The sequence below is a fragment of the Pyrenophora tritici-repentis genome, chromosome 2 (genome assembly GCF_003171515.1).
Source record: "Pyrenophora tritici-repentis strain M4 chromosome 2, whole genome shotgun sequence".
In the NCBI taxonomy this organism is placed as follows: domain Eukaryota; kingdom Fungi; phylum Ascomycota; class Dothideomycetes; order Pleosporales; family Pleosporaceae; genus Pyrenophora; species Pyrenophora tritici-repentis.
Genome location: NC_089391.1, coordinates 4753222 through 4768037, shown reverse-complemented (window position 1 = coordinate 4768037; position 14816 = coordinate 4753222). Strand labels below are relative to the sequence as shown.

At 52.7% G+C, this 14816-nt stretch overlaps 6 protein-coding genes across 6 annotated transcripts; 4 read left to right on the top strand and 2 right to left on the bottom strand.

Moving 5' to 3' along the window:
- Positions 1–220: 220 nt before the first annotated feature.
- PtrM4_072610 (CypX, Cytochrome P450) lies at positions 221–1946 on the bottom strand (the record flags this gene model as incomplete). Its single annotated transcript, XM_001941442.1, has 3 exons — positions 221–756; positions 807–1511; positions 1559–1946. The coding sequence occupies 3 exons, from the start codon at positions 1944–1946 to the stop codon at positions 221–223; spliced, it is 1629 nt and encodes a 542-aa protein (XP_001941477.1).
- Positions 1947–3531: 1585 nt separating this feature from the next.
- On the top strand, positions 3532–5194 carry PtrM4_072600 (UbiH, 2-polyprenyl-6-methoxyphenol hydroxylase and related FAD-dependent oxidoreductase; the record flags this gene model as incomplete). Its single annotated transcript, XM_001941443.2, has 4 exons — positions 3532–3718; positions 3782–4331; positions 4381–4806; positions 4864–5194. The coding sequence occupies 4 exons, from the start codon at positions 3532–3534 to the stop codon at positions 5192–5194; spliced, it is 1494 nt and encodes a 497-aa protein (XP_001941478.2).
- A 2784-nt stretch (positions 5195–7978) lies between these two features.
- PtrM4_072590 (NmrA family protein) lies at positions 7979–8941 on the top strand (the record flags this gene model as incomplete). Its single annotated transcript, XM_001941444.1, has 1 exon — positions 7979–8941. The coding sequence occupies one exon, from the start codon at positions 7979–7981 to the stop codon at positions 8939–8941; it is 963 nt and encodes a 320-aa protein (XP_001941479.1).
- Positions 8942–9949: 1008 nt separating this feature from the next.
- Positions 9950–10529, top strand: PtrM4_072580 (DUF1772 multi-domain protein; the record flags this gene model as incomplete). Its single annotated transcript, XM_001941445.1, has 2 exons — positions 9950–10016; positions 10072–10529. The coding sequence occupies 2 exons, from the start codon at positions 9950–9952 to the stop codon at positions 10527–10529; spliced, it is 525 nt and encodes a 174-aa protein (XP_001941480.1).
- A 226-nt stretch (positions 10530–10755) lies between these two features.
- PtrM4_072570 (ARG2, Acetylglutamate synthase) lies at positions 10756–12957 on the bottom strand (the record flags this gene model as incomplete). The annotated part of the gene is made up of 2 exons (XM_001941446.1): positions 10756–12855; positions 12904–12957. The coding sequence occupies 2 exons, from the start codon at positions 12955–12957 to the stop codon at positions 10756–10758; spliced, it is 2154 nt and encodes a 717-aa protein (XP_001941481.1).
- A 291-nt stretch (positions 12958–13248) lies between these two features.
- On the top strand, positions 13249–14332 carry PtrM4_072560 (MmsB, 3-hydroxyisobutyrate dehydrogenase and related beta-hydroxyacid dehydrogenase; the record flags this gene model as incomplete). Its single annotated transcript, XM_066105993.1, has 4 exons — positions 13249–13314; positions 13341–13352; positions 13403–13721; positions 13779–14332. 4 exons carry the CDS (start codon positions 13249–13251, stop codon positions 14330–14332), a joined length of 951 nt encoding a protein of 316 aa, XP_065964620.1.
- Positions 14333–14816: the final 484 nt, after the last annotated feature.

The window sequence follows — 14816 nt, the reverse complement described above, 5'->3', positions numbered from 1 at the left end:
ACTGTAGTCGGTATTCTTCGGGGCCTGTATGGAGCGCACTAACCGCTGCACATCACAGTAGGCGGAAAACACATTCGGTCCAAGGCTGATCCATACGATTATCACTAACAAAAGGCCCGACGGCAAAAGAGATACATGAAGAGAAAACTGGGAAAGACACGCTCAAAACGCCGAGCCTGGGGGCCATGCTCTAGGATATCCCGAACCCACATCTCGCACCCTATGGCTGTACAAGCCCCCTCTTCACCGCTGAATCCCTCAAAAAATCGGAACGCTCCTCCTTCTCCTTGTCCTCGGCCTCCTTCCAGAGCGCAAGCGCTTGCTGCTTGCGGCTCTCGCTGCGCGGGTGGAAAGCCATCTCCCAGGGATCTGGCTTGATGATGAGCAGTGAGTTGGACTTGTTCAGTGGCACCTCAATTTCCTTGCCTGACACGGGGTCGATCTTTCGCCTGAGGTTGAAAAGCCACATCAGGGCACCACAGCCGGTCACAGTCTCATCGCGAGTGATGGACATGCCCAGACATTGACGCTGGCCCCAGCCGAAAGAAGTCATGCCAACGATGTCCGGGTATTTGGTTAAAGGCTCCTGAAATGTCGGCCAGCCAGCTTCCAACCAGCGCTCGGGATGAAACTCCTCAGGCTGAGGGTACTTTACGGGGTTACGGAGAAATGCATAGTCGAGAGGAAGGATACGAGTGCCCTTGGGAATGAAGAAACCCTGGAACCAGTCGTCGGCTTCAGCCTCATGTGCAACACCTGTATTGCTGTTAGCAAAAGTGCCTTTCAACCTCGGCACGTGTACTTACCAGTTGGAACAGTAGGCTTCCACCGCATTGTCTCCTTGATGCAAGCGCGCAGAATCGGAAGGTTGGGTAGGTCGGCAACGGCAGGAGGCTTGTCTCCACAGACACGGTCAATCTCCTCTTGACACTTGACCTGCCATTCCGGGTGATGAACCATGCTGATCAAGAAGTAGTAAATAGGACCCGTGACGGTGAAAATACCGACAAGTGCCATCATGCCAATAACACAAGACGCCTCATAGTCGCCCGAAATGCTTGTCTTTTCCGCCGTCTCCAGGTAGTTCTTGGTGAAACAGGGTTGCTGCTTGCCGTTGGCCATTTTCTTCTTGGTGTTTTGCAGGCAGTTCATGAAGAAAGCTTGTTGTTCGTCGTGGCGCTTGCGCTCCCTGATTTTCCATGGGTTCACTGCTTCTGGCACCCAATCCCAGAGAGGGGTCAATACATTGGTGATAGGTCCAGCGGGAGACATCTGAGTAAGGAGACCCCATGCGCTGGGAGTAAGAGGAAGACTGAGCGAGTGATCGGCCCATGTCAATTGGCACATGACCTTGGAGCACATGTCCTCAAGCGAGAAGCAAAAGTCATCGGGGTTTTCAAGCAGCCTGGCCATCCATCGCTTGGCCTCGAATTCCATGATACCATTGTAGCGTACATTAGTGGCGCCGGTAAGATAAGAATGTGTAAATTTGCGCTGACGAGCCCAGTATTCTGCCATGGTCAGCGACATTCCAATGCAGTTAAAAGCATTAACTTACGGTTCTTTCCCATGAGGGGAAGGTACTCCATAGATCCGTATGTGCTCTTCGCATCAAATAAAGACTTGATCTCAGGACGGTCGGAGTAAAGCTTGGCCTTCTTGACGAGCATATCTTCGGCGATCTTCTCATCCGAAATGATAACAAAGTTGGCGCCCAGCATCTTCGTTCGATAGATGGGTCCATAAGTGTCGGCCCATTCCTGGAACTTCAGCCACATGAAATCGATGGGAAGGTCGTGGATACGTCCAATCCACGGCACCAGCCTTGGCCCAGGCATGTTCTGGACATTGTATCGCTTGTCGTACTTGGTGAAGGCCTCGGTTGCTGCGTATACGACAAGGCCTAGGAATGCGACTCCGAGCGCATAAGCGGTGAATGAATGCATCTTGACAATACGACAACCGGTAGGAGTGTCGAAAGATCCAGGCCAGAGATGGTCGGTGTCGAAAGACTGCTGCCAAGGATCTCGACTGAGTATTCAGTGGCACACAAGGTAACGATCAGGTAATGGACGTGGGGAGGCAGCTAGATATCACACCACAGCTTCCAGGAACACTACACCTAGCCGGCTCCCCAGTGGTCGTTTTATGGGCATATAGACACTTACTACTGTTGGCCCCATTGCACCATCGTCCGCATACTACACGCATCGGCAACTAAGTGAGCATCGCCGACGCACGGTTAAACAGATGGTGTACCGCTTGCAGATTAGCAGGGAGATGCGGTAAGCGGCTGATTCCTCCTTTGCCCGGGGTTGACGTGTCCAAGGTTCATCTGGTGTGACGGGTAGCATGCTCGCCCAATGGCCGTCACTCGAAATCTGTCAACCCATAGTTTGCAAACGCCATCTCAATCAACACCCTTGTAGATCTCGAAGGCTGATACCCGTCTCCGTGGAAGAGAGAAGGTGTCGGTGCTCGCGGCCGCCGACATGAAGGCCCGTTGGGGGTTCGAGTTGGACTAAATTGGGATGGTGGGCCAAATCAGCATAGAGATCGTCATGGATTAGCTTCTGACACACGAGGATGTGCGTAACAGATCAGCACTCCCTGAATGCAGGGGCCAATCCTCACTGCGGACATGTTCCTATTGTGGTCCATGCCACACACGTTGATTCAAACCGGCAAGTATCGATGATAGCAAGAAACATCCTAGTCGGTGACCGGAGAAATCGATGCGCCGTCGACGTTCTGTACCGGTATAGGCTTCGTAGTTCTCGGCACGAGTGTCACAGAAACTCCTAATCGTCATCAATACTCCCGACTACCTTGGCGAGACGAAGAAACTGCAGTCCTGAGGCTGATATGCCTTGCTGCTGATGGCCCTGCAGTCTATTACAAGCAAGGCAGTCAGCTTGGCCAGCCTGATCGCCATGACTTTTCCATCAAACCCATTCAGATCGAGTCTAAGCGTCATAAGAAATATGAGGTTGAATTAGCGACGTGACACAGCATCGTACATTGCTGATGTATTGCCCACGTGGGGCAGGATATGATCTAGGCTATAGCTACGAAGACCTCAGCACTACCTGTACAGCAGTCGTACAGTGCAGCCTTGTATTCGATCCCGCATGAGCCTTGCTTAGCTTGCAGGCCTTGGCCGTCCGGAGTTTGTGGGGAACCATAGCGTGGCGCACGGGCGCACCTGCCAGGGAGGATTCGCTAGCGCACTCAACCTTCCATCGTCATGGACATCAGCCCAGCGCCCGAAGAAGCCATGTTCCTGACAATCCGCCGCCAAGTTTACGCATCATTGCAGCTTGCATGAGAGTGTGCGAGGGCAAAAGTACAACTTTGAGACAGCTCGGCTTGTCGGATGTCGGAGGGCCTTCGGCAACCCTCACTGGTCCCCCAACGGAGAATGCAACTATCGCGACCCTTAAGATGTAGAAAGAGCAGACGAGCTTTCTGTCGATGTTAGTTTTCACAACGCACATCCATCAGTTCCACTGCACGAACTAGTCTGCAATCATGCCTCACGCACTTACCTCTCGCGACTCCACCATGGAGTCCAAGCCTGTAGGGTCTTATCCCAGCACTGGCATCGACGTCCTTATCGTTGGTACTGGCTTGGCTGGGCTTGTTGCCGCGCTCGAATGCACGCGCAAAGGCCACAATGTCCGCGTCTTGGAAAGAAATGCGGACATCAACACCGCGGGTAAGCACCACGTCCATTGTTATACGTGCTTCAAATGTTGTGCATAGCTCATCACGTGTCTAGGTGACATGTACTTCATGGGCCTTAGCGCAACCCGCTTCCTGAAGCATTGGCCCGAGCTGCTAAAGGAATACAAGAAGATATCCCTCCACAATGCTTGGATTGAGACATTCAAGCACTCGGGAGAGGTAGTTATCGGGCCCAAGAAGGTCGCGGACCGTCTGCGAGCGCAGGGACTGGACCCTGACACCCCGCCTGGCGAGTTCCAGATGCGCCCGCTCGTCTACAAGATGTTTGTCAATGCGGTTGAAAACCTTGGTGTTTCTGTGGAATTCAACCGCAGGGTCGTTGACTACTTTGAGGACGAAGAGACGGGCAAGGGTGGCTGCACTACCGACGATGGCAAGCGCTACGAGGCCGATGTTGTGATTGCTGCCGATGGTGTCGGTTCAAAGAGTCAAAAGTTGGTTGGCGGACAGGTGCGCGCACGACCCTCGGGCAGGGCCATGTGGCGTGCTGCGTTCCCCAGAGAGGCCATGGAGAAGGACCCTGAGGTCAAGGAGTTCTTCAAGATGATGCCAGGAAACGAGCCAATTGTGAGGACATGGCTGGGGTAAGAAACTTGAATGTTGTGATGCGCGCAATATACTGATCCCCTACAGTCCGTCTACATACGCGCTTACCTTGTCTCGCGAGGATGTCATGGTCTGGATTATGAACCACGATGTGACTGGCACAGAAAAGGAGAGCTGGAGCAACACAATCGACAAACAGGAAGTACTTGATGGTATGGACACGATGCCTGGCATGGAAAAGCACAAGTGGGCTCCGATCTTCAAGAAGCTCGTAGAGACCACACCACCAAACACCATTGTCAATTTCGAGCTCCTATGGCGCAACCCTCAGCCTAGCTGGACGTCTCCCGGCGCTCGTGTCATCCAAATCGGCGACGCCGCACACTCCTACCTCCCTGCATCCGGCAATGGCGCAACACAAGCAATTGAGGATGCCATTTCAATAGCTTCCTGTCTGCAGGTCGGCGGCAAGGAGAACATCCCCCAGTCCGTTCGCGTGCACATTCGATTCCGGTAGGCATAGTTGCTTGTTTCCAAATTTGCAGCACACTACTAACAAGCACACAATAGTTTCATCCGCAATTCATGCGCGCAGAAGCTCGGTTTCTCGAACGCAGAGCTCCTCCAAGATACCGACTGGGACAAGGTCAAGATCGACCCGCGCCGCGCTGCGCCTAAGCTTCCAGCGTGGGTATGGTCTCACGACCCTGAAGCGTATGTGTACGAGAACTACGAGAAGAGCGCTCAGAGTATCAAGGAGGGCATCGACATGAAGGATGAGGACAAGTTTGAGCCAAACTACCCCAAGGGATACAAGTACGAGCCATGGAGCATTGAGAAGATTATGGACGACATGAGGGCGGGCAAGCCAATTGAGCTTGGCGCTGGTGATTGGGATTAAGCTTTGGGCCAATATTGTGCACGGAGCTCGAGGTGGAAGAAGGATTAGAAGATAGAGGATGGATGAATGAAAGATCAATATTCTTACAAGCATTCATGCACAAGGTCTTATCCGGTTCATACGCAGCATGCAGTTTGCTATACGTGAATGTACTTCCTTCTATGGTACTGAGCAGAACCAGACCACACTCCTGAGCAGTGGAGAGTTTACCTCACGCTAGGCGTACATCTCAGAACACCTCATGCAAAAGGAGGCGCTTGTGCGGGAGTGCCCGTTGGCTCGGCAATCTGCGCCGCCCAACGCCCAGCAATTGCAGACTCGGCGATTTCTACATCTTCGTCTGCCATGCATTGACAACACAGTCAGATCGAGGGCGGCCTTTGTTAAGAAAAAGATGGTGTGCTGATGAAGAGGGGTAAGCAGATGCGCTGACAAGAGCTAGATATCTCGGAAAACGAGGCGCTAGACAGCTTCAGGACGTGCCTACCTATTTGGTACAACAGACATGTTTGAAGATACGCCCTGATATCCTCAGTAGTACCGCACATTCGACCAGAACCAGCACAAGAATCTGGCGCAAAGCAGAGTTGTTGTTGTCTCTTCCTGCTTGTTTTACAGCGTTATCGCTCTAACCGTGTTTCCCATATTGCTTTTTGCCAAACTCTGCCACAACTCTCAAATCTCAACAACAACAATGTAGACCACAAAACCCTATCCATGACGGAAAAAAACTTTCCCTCCCTCACCCGTCCTCCATCGGATCAACGGGCAAACTCCCCCCCCTCATCATGCACTGCACTGGCACCTCAAACTTGTCAGTCAACGGCAAAACGGCCAGGCCATGCCACCCGGTGCCGCACGCAGTGCACACCTCCCCATCCGCCCCGTCCGCTATCGTTGCTAAACAAAACAAAACGATATCGGGCCCGACTAGCACCGGTCGGCGTATCCACATAACCACGGCTCTCCATCGGAACAACGGGGAATCAAGAAGCAACGGGTTGGGGGGGGGGGATTTATTTTGAGAAAGTTGCGTTGCGTGCTGTGCCGTCGGGTGTGGGAAGGAGCGGCAAAGTCTATGACGCGGATGTGATGCACGCGCGTTAGTGTGGCTGCTGCAGGGCCTAGGGGCGGGTGGTACTGTTACGGGTATTTGGGGGCAGTGTACTTTGCTTGGAATTTTATTGATTGTTGGTTTGGTGTAGAAAGATGATGTTGTGATGGGGTGGGGTGCAGGGTGGTGGCTGTTGTTATGGCACTTGGGCTTTTTCTTGCGAGTACAGCATGATAGAGTGGTCTTGGAATGCATGTCTTAGACATGTGGGTTGGAGCTAATCGCGTCTACTGTACGCTTGAGCAGGAAACAGGATGCACGTGATGGGATATCTTCTACCGTCGACTTCCATGCATATCCAACTAAACTGAATTGTGCGACATGTACATGGTCGAGGAAAAAGGAATTCGAAACAGCAAAACCATTGTCCATGTGACAATTCAAGGCTGAAGACGTGGACCTCTGCCATCACCAGCTGCATGTTCTCCTGATAGCGCCGTCATTCTGCGCCGTCAAGGCACACCTGTGTTCCTCTGGTCCTCTTTCTATCTTTACCTATCTTGAAGAACACGACAGTCAACATCAGCACTGTCGTGGTCCCGGCAGTCAAATATAGGCAGCCTGTTTCAGTTCTGATATCGGTCCCGCGTTTCATCTTCCCCATGTACAACCACAATGTTTGTATTCGTAGGAGAATGCATTGCTAGCCTCGCCAACTCCTCTGTTCTACTGTGAGTTAGTCGAGTTCAACGTGTCTATGTGGTGGTACGAAGATACTCAGCGCCTACGTGATGGCGTTGAGGTCTCTTGGGTGCGTGGTCTTGGTAAAGCCTTGGAAACATTCCGAAAGCGAATGCGCGCTGAAATACCTGAGTACGTGCTCGTGGAAGCTCTTCACATGTCACGGTGTTTTGCCTGCCGTGAGACCAACACCTTGACAAGTGAAGTTAGGTCTGTGATTCCCACGAGCATGCAGGCTACGAGTCAGAACCTGAATAGCGTGAAGCGGATTTGTGCCATGCTGTGGACAACGACAACGATTTGATTATGCAGGTGTAATATCGGATTCGGGGTTCTGCGTAGTCCAAACTTTGCTTGCAAGCAGCTTCGTCCTACTGCGTGGAGGTTTCTGTCTTGTTTTACTGGTTGTCGGTAGCGGGTAAGATCGATCTGGCGTCCCACTACAGTATCTACCCGGTCGATCGTCGAGGCCGCGGATCTCTCCGACAAGCAATGACGATCTATGGAACCGTGTGGCATTGCAGTTTGCAATCGCTACGCCGGCGAAACTTTGGTCCATGTCGTGTTTCCAACGTTGTTGAGCAGTCCTGGCCACAACGCACCTGCATAATCACCGCCATGTCGGGGAGTCGCTCACCGACCCAGCGTACTGTGAAACCTCAAGGGAATTACTCATTCGCCCGGACGCCACAATGTCCACAACTTAGGCTAGGTATGCGATCAGAAGAGTGGAACTCCGTTTTGCAGAAGCAACGATGATGACTGACGTGTATGCGGGGCCGGATGTCCTAGGCTTTGTGCGACGCGTTTGAGTAAAGTTGGTGCATTATATCGAAACTTCCTCACTTCGGTTGTAGTTGCTTCCAATTTCCACGGTTACACGTTTCCAAGGTTCTCTCTACCACATTCTTACCATCCAAGCTTGTCCAAGCTCATCCAAGCTCATCCAGACTTTGCCGACTCTTCAACTGGAACCAAACAACCTTACCATGGCCACTACACAAGCTATTCTGGTCACTGGCGCGACTGGTAAGCAAGGCGGTGCGGTACTCGACCAGCTTGCTTCGCATCCTTCGAGTTCCCAATACACCCTCCTGGCACTCACTCGTGATGCCAACTCCGGTTCCGCCAAGAAGATCGTGGAGCGTCACCCCGACGTCAAGCTGGTGCAGGGGAACCTAGACGACTGTGCTGCACTCTTTACAGCTGCCAAGTCCATACTCAAGGAAGCCGGTCAAGAAGAGCAGATCTGGGGCGTCTACTCTGTTCAAGTGTCTCTCGGCAAGGATGTAACCCACGAGAGCGAAGTCGTACAAGGCAAGGCCCTGATCGACAAGTCGCTTGAGGAAGGCGTCAAGCACTTTGTGTACTCTAGCGTCGACCGCGGCGGCAACGAACGCAGCTTTGAGAACGGTACACCAATCCCGCATTTCCGGAGTAAGCACGAGATCGAGCAGCACCTACTCGAGAAGGCTGGCAAGAACGGAGAGAACCTGGGCTGGACTATCCTGCGGCCAGTCGCTTTCATGGATAACCTCGCGCCTGGGTTCCCGACCAAGGTCTTCCTCGCTGCACTCCGGGATACACTGCAGGGCAAGCCACTCCAATGGGTGTCGGTAGAAGACATTGGCCTCTTTGGTGCACGAGCATTCAGGGACCACGAAGAATGGAACGCACGCGCCGAGGGTCTCGCCGGGGATGAGCTTACAATGGATGAGATGAGCGGATGCTTCGAGCGGGTTATCGGCAGCCCGCTACCAGCAACCTACGGCATGTTTGGTTCAGCGCTCAAGTGGGCTGTCACAGAGGTGAACGTCATGATCACCTGGTTTGCGGCGGAAGGCTATGGAGCAGATATCAACAAGCTGAAGGAGGAAGAGCCAAAGCTGTGCGATTTCGAAACATGGCTGGCAGAGAGGAGTGGATGGAAGGATCAATCTATCAAGTCGTAGAAGCATGAACGCTCACGGCGGGGTTAACGTCTAGTGCCGGATATTAGACTGTTGTTCGAAGGATCCAGCGGGGTTCCAATAAATGTATTCCTATCCTGTCCTTGATGATATCAATGTGCGCTGTGTTGGGATGCCCTCGCATGTCCTTCTGCAAATGTGAGATGATCCCCAGCATGCCTGGTTCGCTCCTGCCTGACCCGGGGGATGAAGATGTCACGAACCCACGAGATGATGACAGACGCGAGATCTCAAAAGCATCCACCACCGACCCGCTATGCCTCAATTGCCTCTGGATATGTAGAGATGAGAGAAGGCCAAAGGTGTAGCATACTGACCCCACCTCACTGTCGTAAGATCGTGGTTTGACAGACAGCTTCGAAGCAATAGAGCATGAGCTCATCCTTCACCTTCAGCCACTTGACACCCCCTCCCCCAAGTAGAAACTCCAAGCATCTACAACAGCATCTCCCATCTCCAGCCACCATCACACCGACTCTCAGGGGCCAGCCTCGCAGAACCGCAACAAACTTTCACCACCGCAAACCCCCCCTGCCCCCGAAACACATTCACTAACCCCATCATGATGTAATCCCCCTTGCAAAATATCGGTATCCTGCATGCCGCAGCCGCTTTCGGGAGTTGCGGGCAGAGGGACAAGGACAAGGGCAGGAAAGGGGCGACGACGGACCGTGGACGTGGGGAACCGAAATACAGCCGCGGCAAGGCAGACCAAACACTATGGCGGGAGTTATGCTTTGGACCCCACTTGCTGCATGTCGCGCACATCATGCAGTGGAGCCAGAAGCCGAAACACCTTTCGGGTGTTGTTGTTGTTGTTGTTATTTTTTCCATGTAGTTATGGTGTGGGAGAAGATTAATCCTGGGTTTCGGTTGTGAGGGCTGGTTTTGTGCTCTTGACTTCCTTCGTTGCTACTTCACACAACACACACACACAAGAACACATCACCTTTTAGCTGGCAGCATACGAAAACACATCTACACGCCAATATGTCGGACAACATCATCGTAAAGAGTGTAGCAGGAACCTGCATAACATTCTCCTTTATCCTCGCTGGTAAGCCATCCCAAGCCATCCCTCACCTCTCCAACGATTAACACCAAACCCACAGGAAATGCCATAACACAATCCTACATGACGGTCCCCGCCCTCCTCGTCTCCTTCCCCCCACCAGGCTCTCCCGACCACAAAGACCGCGCCCGCCTCCTCGGCCGTCAATGGCCCCTCTGCTGGACCGTCGGCAACCAATTCTTCCGACCCATTTCCACGCTGGGATTCCTAGGCTACTCCTACGCGGGCTATGCCGTGTACCGCGAGGGTATGCTTGCGCGCAGCGACTGGAAGCTATTTGGTGTGGCGGCTGCGCTGCACTTGACGACGATTTTGCATTCGGCGCTGAATATGCAGCCGTTGAATGATAAGCTGGAGGCGCTGGCGGAGAGGAGCTCGGAGAAGGAGTTGGGTGAGGCTGAGGAGGTGGCGAGGAAGTGGGCGAACTGGAATAGGCTGAGGTTGGTGACTCCGGTTGTTGCTGGTAGTTTGGCGCTGTGGAATTTGCTGTCGTTGTAGACAGGGGGTGTCGTGAGCGGTTGTGCGGGCCATTGAGGCAGTGTGATAAGCACCCAATAGACGTGTCTGGCGACTACAGTGGTTTTGTATACTGGTATGTCCAGTATTTTATAACACCCAAGAGGTAGTCATAATTTTGTGATATTGTCAGGAAATGTATGTGCCTCATGAATGTGGTAGGAATTCCATCAATGGTCGAACCGAGACTTTCACATGCCAGAAAATCCTAATCATCTCGTTGTATCCCATCCGCCCAACTCGGTTCAATGCCACTACAAACATCAATACACGCATCCCACCTCTTCATATCTCGCTTCTTCGCATCATCAACATCCCCCCACTTGCCCTGTTCCCAACCCCCCACAATGCCTTCAGTAGTCCAAAACATTGTCCACTGATCTCCCGGTAGCTTCCACATGCCCATACTCCTCTCTTGATACCACTTGTTGACCGGATTACTCGTCCGACTCCTCCAGACTACGCCATCGGGGAAGCAGGTTCTAGTCAGCGCAGCCCAGACGATATCAGAAACACCACCCGAGCCTTGTGAGGAGGTGAGAACAGCAAACTTATCTAGGTAAGGGATCCAGTAAGGTGAGTCGGGAGTCAAGACGGAAGGGGGGGTGGCTCCTTGAAGCGATTTCGGAGTTTCCCATGTGCAGATTGCGCCGCCTTCGTAGTCGCCTGCTATGATGATACCAGCGACGCGCCCATGGATACGGTCGAGATAGTTCTTGGGGTGAAGCTTCCGCTGGAACGAGTCGTCGATGAGGTCGACAAGCTTGGGAAAATTTATGCGTGGATCATCTGCTAGCTCAATGCTTGGATTCGATGCAGAGGGCGGCTGCCACGGTCCATGTACACGCGGATCGGGTATCATGGTTAGGGGTATGCCTTTTTTGAGGAACGTAGCGGGGTTGGGTGCTGCAGAGCCCAGGAAGCGAGATGTGGGCGACGTTGGCAACGAGGAAGATGTCATGGGCTTGTCGGTCAGTAAATTGTGTAGCAGGGGGTTCTTGGAAGGTGTGGTTCGCGCATCATCCGGTATGGCTTTCGTCGCAGCCTCCATTGGTGTCAAAATCAGACCCGACGATGAAGGAGGAAGCAATTTCAAGCCTCGCTCTAGAACATCAAGGTTCTTCAGGTGACGCACAGGAGCAGAAGAAGCCAGGTTTTCTGATTGTACACCTGGCAATGACACCACCTCCTGCTCAACAAATTTTGACAACGGATTGCCTGTGGAAAGCGATGTTGGGCTACCAGCACCATTTGAGGTCTTTGACGAAAGTTGCTGCAGCTCTTTCTTGATGTCGCGATACTCGGCTTCTAGATTGACAAAAACATGTGCGCCATCAGCCCTGTTCTCAGACGGTATGCCACCCAGCGGATCGAGGATGATGATGCGGTCCAAAAGAGGCCTTTCAACGACGCGCTTTGTCTTGTGCAATGAGCCGCGGGGTGACTCCATGCCATTGGAATGCCCAAGGCCTGCGAACTCGCGAACAAGTGCAAGAAGAACGTCGTCTGCCTGAACTCTGACCTTCTTGAGGTTCTCGTCGTATGCGAAAGGTGCGATGACCGGGATGACGCCGTCGTCGATGGGCGGGAAGAGCAGGTAGGTGTGCTGCACCTCAACGCCCCCGCGCACCTGGTTTGTACTGGGCATGTCGTTGTCCAATGGGGAATATCCCAAAACGTCCTCAACCAGCAGAGATCCCGGTTCGTTGTAGTCCTCCAGAGCTGCCACTAGACGCAGAGCCTGTTCTCTAACCATGTTTCCATATTCCGGCTTGACTTCGATACTGTGCGTGCTCGTGTCCTCGTCACAGTCTAGTACCACGGCAGTACTGAGTCCAAGCCGTGCCATTTGACTCAGAGTCAATGCGATATCTCCCAATGTACGATCAGTCAGCTTCTGCGGTTGGCGAAGCTTGACCAGGGCCAGATGCACTGGCTCATCCTTTTCAGCATCATACGACTCCTCTGGTAGAGGTTCTCTTGTAAAGACGGTCGGTTTGTATAGATCACCCAGGTTCACACCCGTTCGCAGCGAAGCCAAATCATTGTGTATATTCTCGCTCACGAGCTCCTTGGCCTTTGCCGTGATGCTCGCCTTGCTCTTCTTGGGGACATCGAATTGCTTGAGGAAATTGCGCGCGTCGCGCTTGCCCGGTGACTCCTTCAGCAGGCGCGTCAGTTGCTGGCGTTCAGCGCGCTGTCGCTCTTTCGCTGAACTTGAGGATCGGCGGACGGAGGTAGTGGCCGTGTGGAATTGCTTGTGGTGAGTCGTCTCGAAGACCTTCTGTGTGTCATCGCGTTTGGGGAGCTATCGGCTATCAGCACCAGCCAATATGGACTAAATTGTCGCACGCACGATCTTGGAAGCCTTCCCCAAGCCCCTCGCGGGGGCTTTGGTCCAGATAAACATTCTTCATGTCACCGTGCAGCCTCCAGAAACCGCACAAGAACAAGCATTGTTGAGCTCGGAGCAGCTCTGACTGTGCGATTTGCGGTGGGGAATTTCTGCCCGCACATGGTAAGAGGGAAACTTTCGTCTGAACGTCATTGGCAACCGACATCGGCCCGCCTCATCCCCGGGGCTACACCACTATGACGACGGTGCTGAGTAAGTTTGGAACCAGTATCGAGGTTGTATAAATCGTTGTACTTGGCATCGTGTACTTCCAAAGCAGATACGAAGCATTCTGAACACGACAAGATGGCTCCACAACTCGCTTGGATTGGCCTCGGCAACATGGGCAGGGCCAGTACGCCCCATCATCAGGTCAACCATAATGCTGACTGTAACAGGGCATGTGCAAAGTATGGAGCAGCCTTGGACCAATCGATCAGATGGTTGACTTAAAATATAGAATTTGGTAGAGAAGGGCCAACTTGATAAGCCTCTCATCATCTACAACCGCACAAAGTCCCGGGCCGAAGATCTCTCCTCCAAGCTCGGCACTTCCAAAACCAAAGTTGTCGACACTGTCAATGATGCTGTCAAGGCGGCCGGTATCATCTTCATGTGTCTCGGTGACGACGCTGCCGTCAACTCGGCCGTTGATGCAATGCTCCAGGAAGATGTGAATGGCAAGCTGATTGTGGACTGCTCAACTGTGCATCCGGATACAACCAATGCACTGGATAAGCGAATCACAGATAAAGGTGCTGGATTCGTGGGCATGCCTGGTACGTCAAGCTCTCATAGGGTAGTGGATATCTCGACCATCACTAACATGATTACAGTATTTGGCGCCCCAGCCATGGCCGACAACGGGCAGCTTGTCTGTGTGACGGCAGGACAAAAGGCTTCATGCGACAGAGTCGTTCCATACACAACCGGCGTCATGGGCCGAGCAAACATCGACTACTCGGGCCAGCCCGCTGGAAATGCCACCCTCATGAAAGTAATTGGCAACACCTTTATCCTAAACATGGTCTCTCAGCTCTCTGAAGGCCATGTTTTGGCAGAGAAGTCTGGGCTGGGAGTCGATAACCTTCACACCTTCATCTCCACCATGTTCCCAGGTCCTTATACAGCTTACTCTCAGCGTATGCTGGATGGCGACTACTATAAGCGCGAGGAGCCCTTGTTCCATGTTGATCTTGCGAGGAAGGATGCTCGACATGCCATGTCGCTTGCAGAGAGCAATGGCGCCAAGGAGAGTATGAAGATGCTTGGATTGGCACAGAAGAGACTGGACGGTGTGAAGAGTGAGCTTGGAGACCGGGGTGACATTCCTAGCGTGTATGGAGTTGTGAGGAAGGAAAGTGGCTTGGAATTTAAGAACAAGGGTTAGAGAATGGTACGATAGTACAAGTAACAACCTGAACCTTCATGTGAACAACCGCAAACCGAAGTTTAGGCAATTGATACGAGGATTGCTACAGGGTATGCCCATGGCCATAGAAGGCTTACAGAAGGATATTGTAACACGGCCGTTGTTCTCTCCGACCAACAAACATATCCTGTTGTCTTACCGCCTAATATCTTCCGTCCCGGCTTACCACAAACAAATCAGCCGATGCTCGTCATAAACTCCAATCGACACACCTTCCACCTCGCATGCACGCAATGCTTCGATAATATTCCACGATCGACACAGCCCGAACATGACGCGACAAAAGTGACAATCATTACCCGATCCGGTCCTGGTAACATGCAACAACCACTCTGCCGAGGAACACTCATCACCTGGCCCTAAAAAAACTCCACCAACGTGATAACGCGCTAGCACCCGTTTGGGCTAGCTGTTCCGCACGCTACCCCAGCTTCTCCAAACC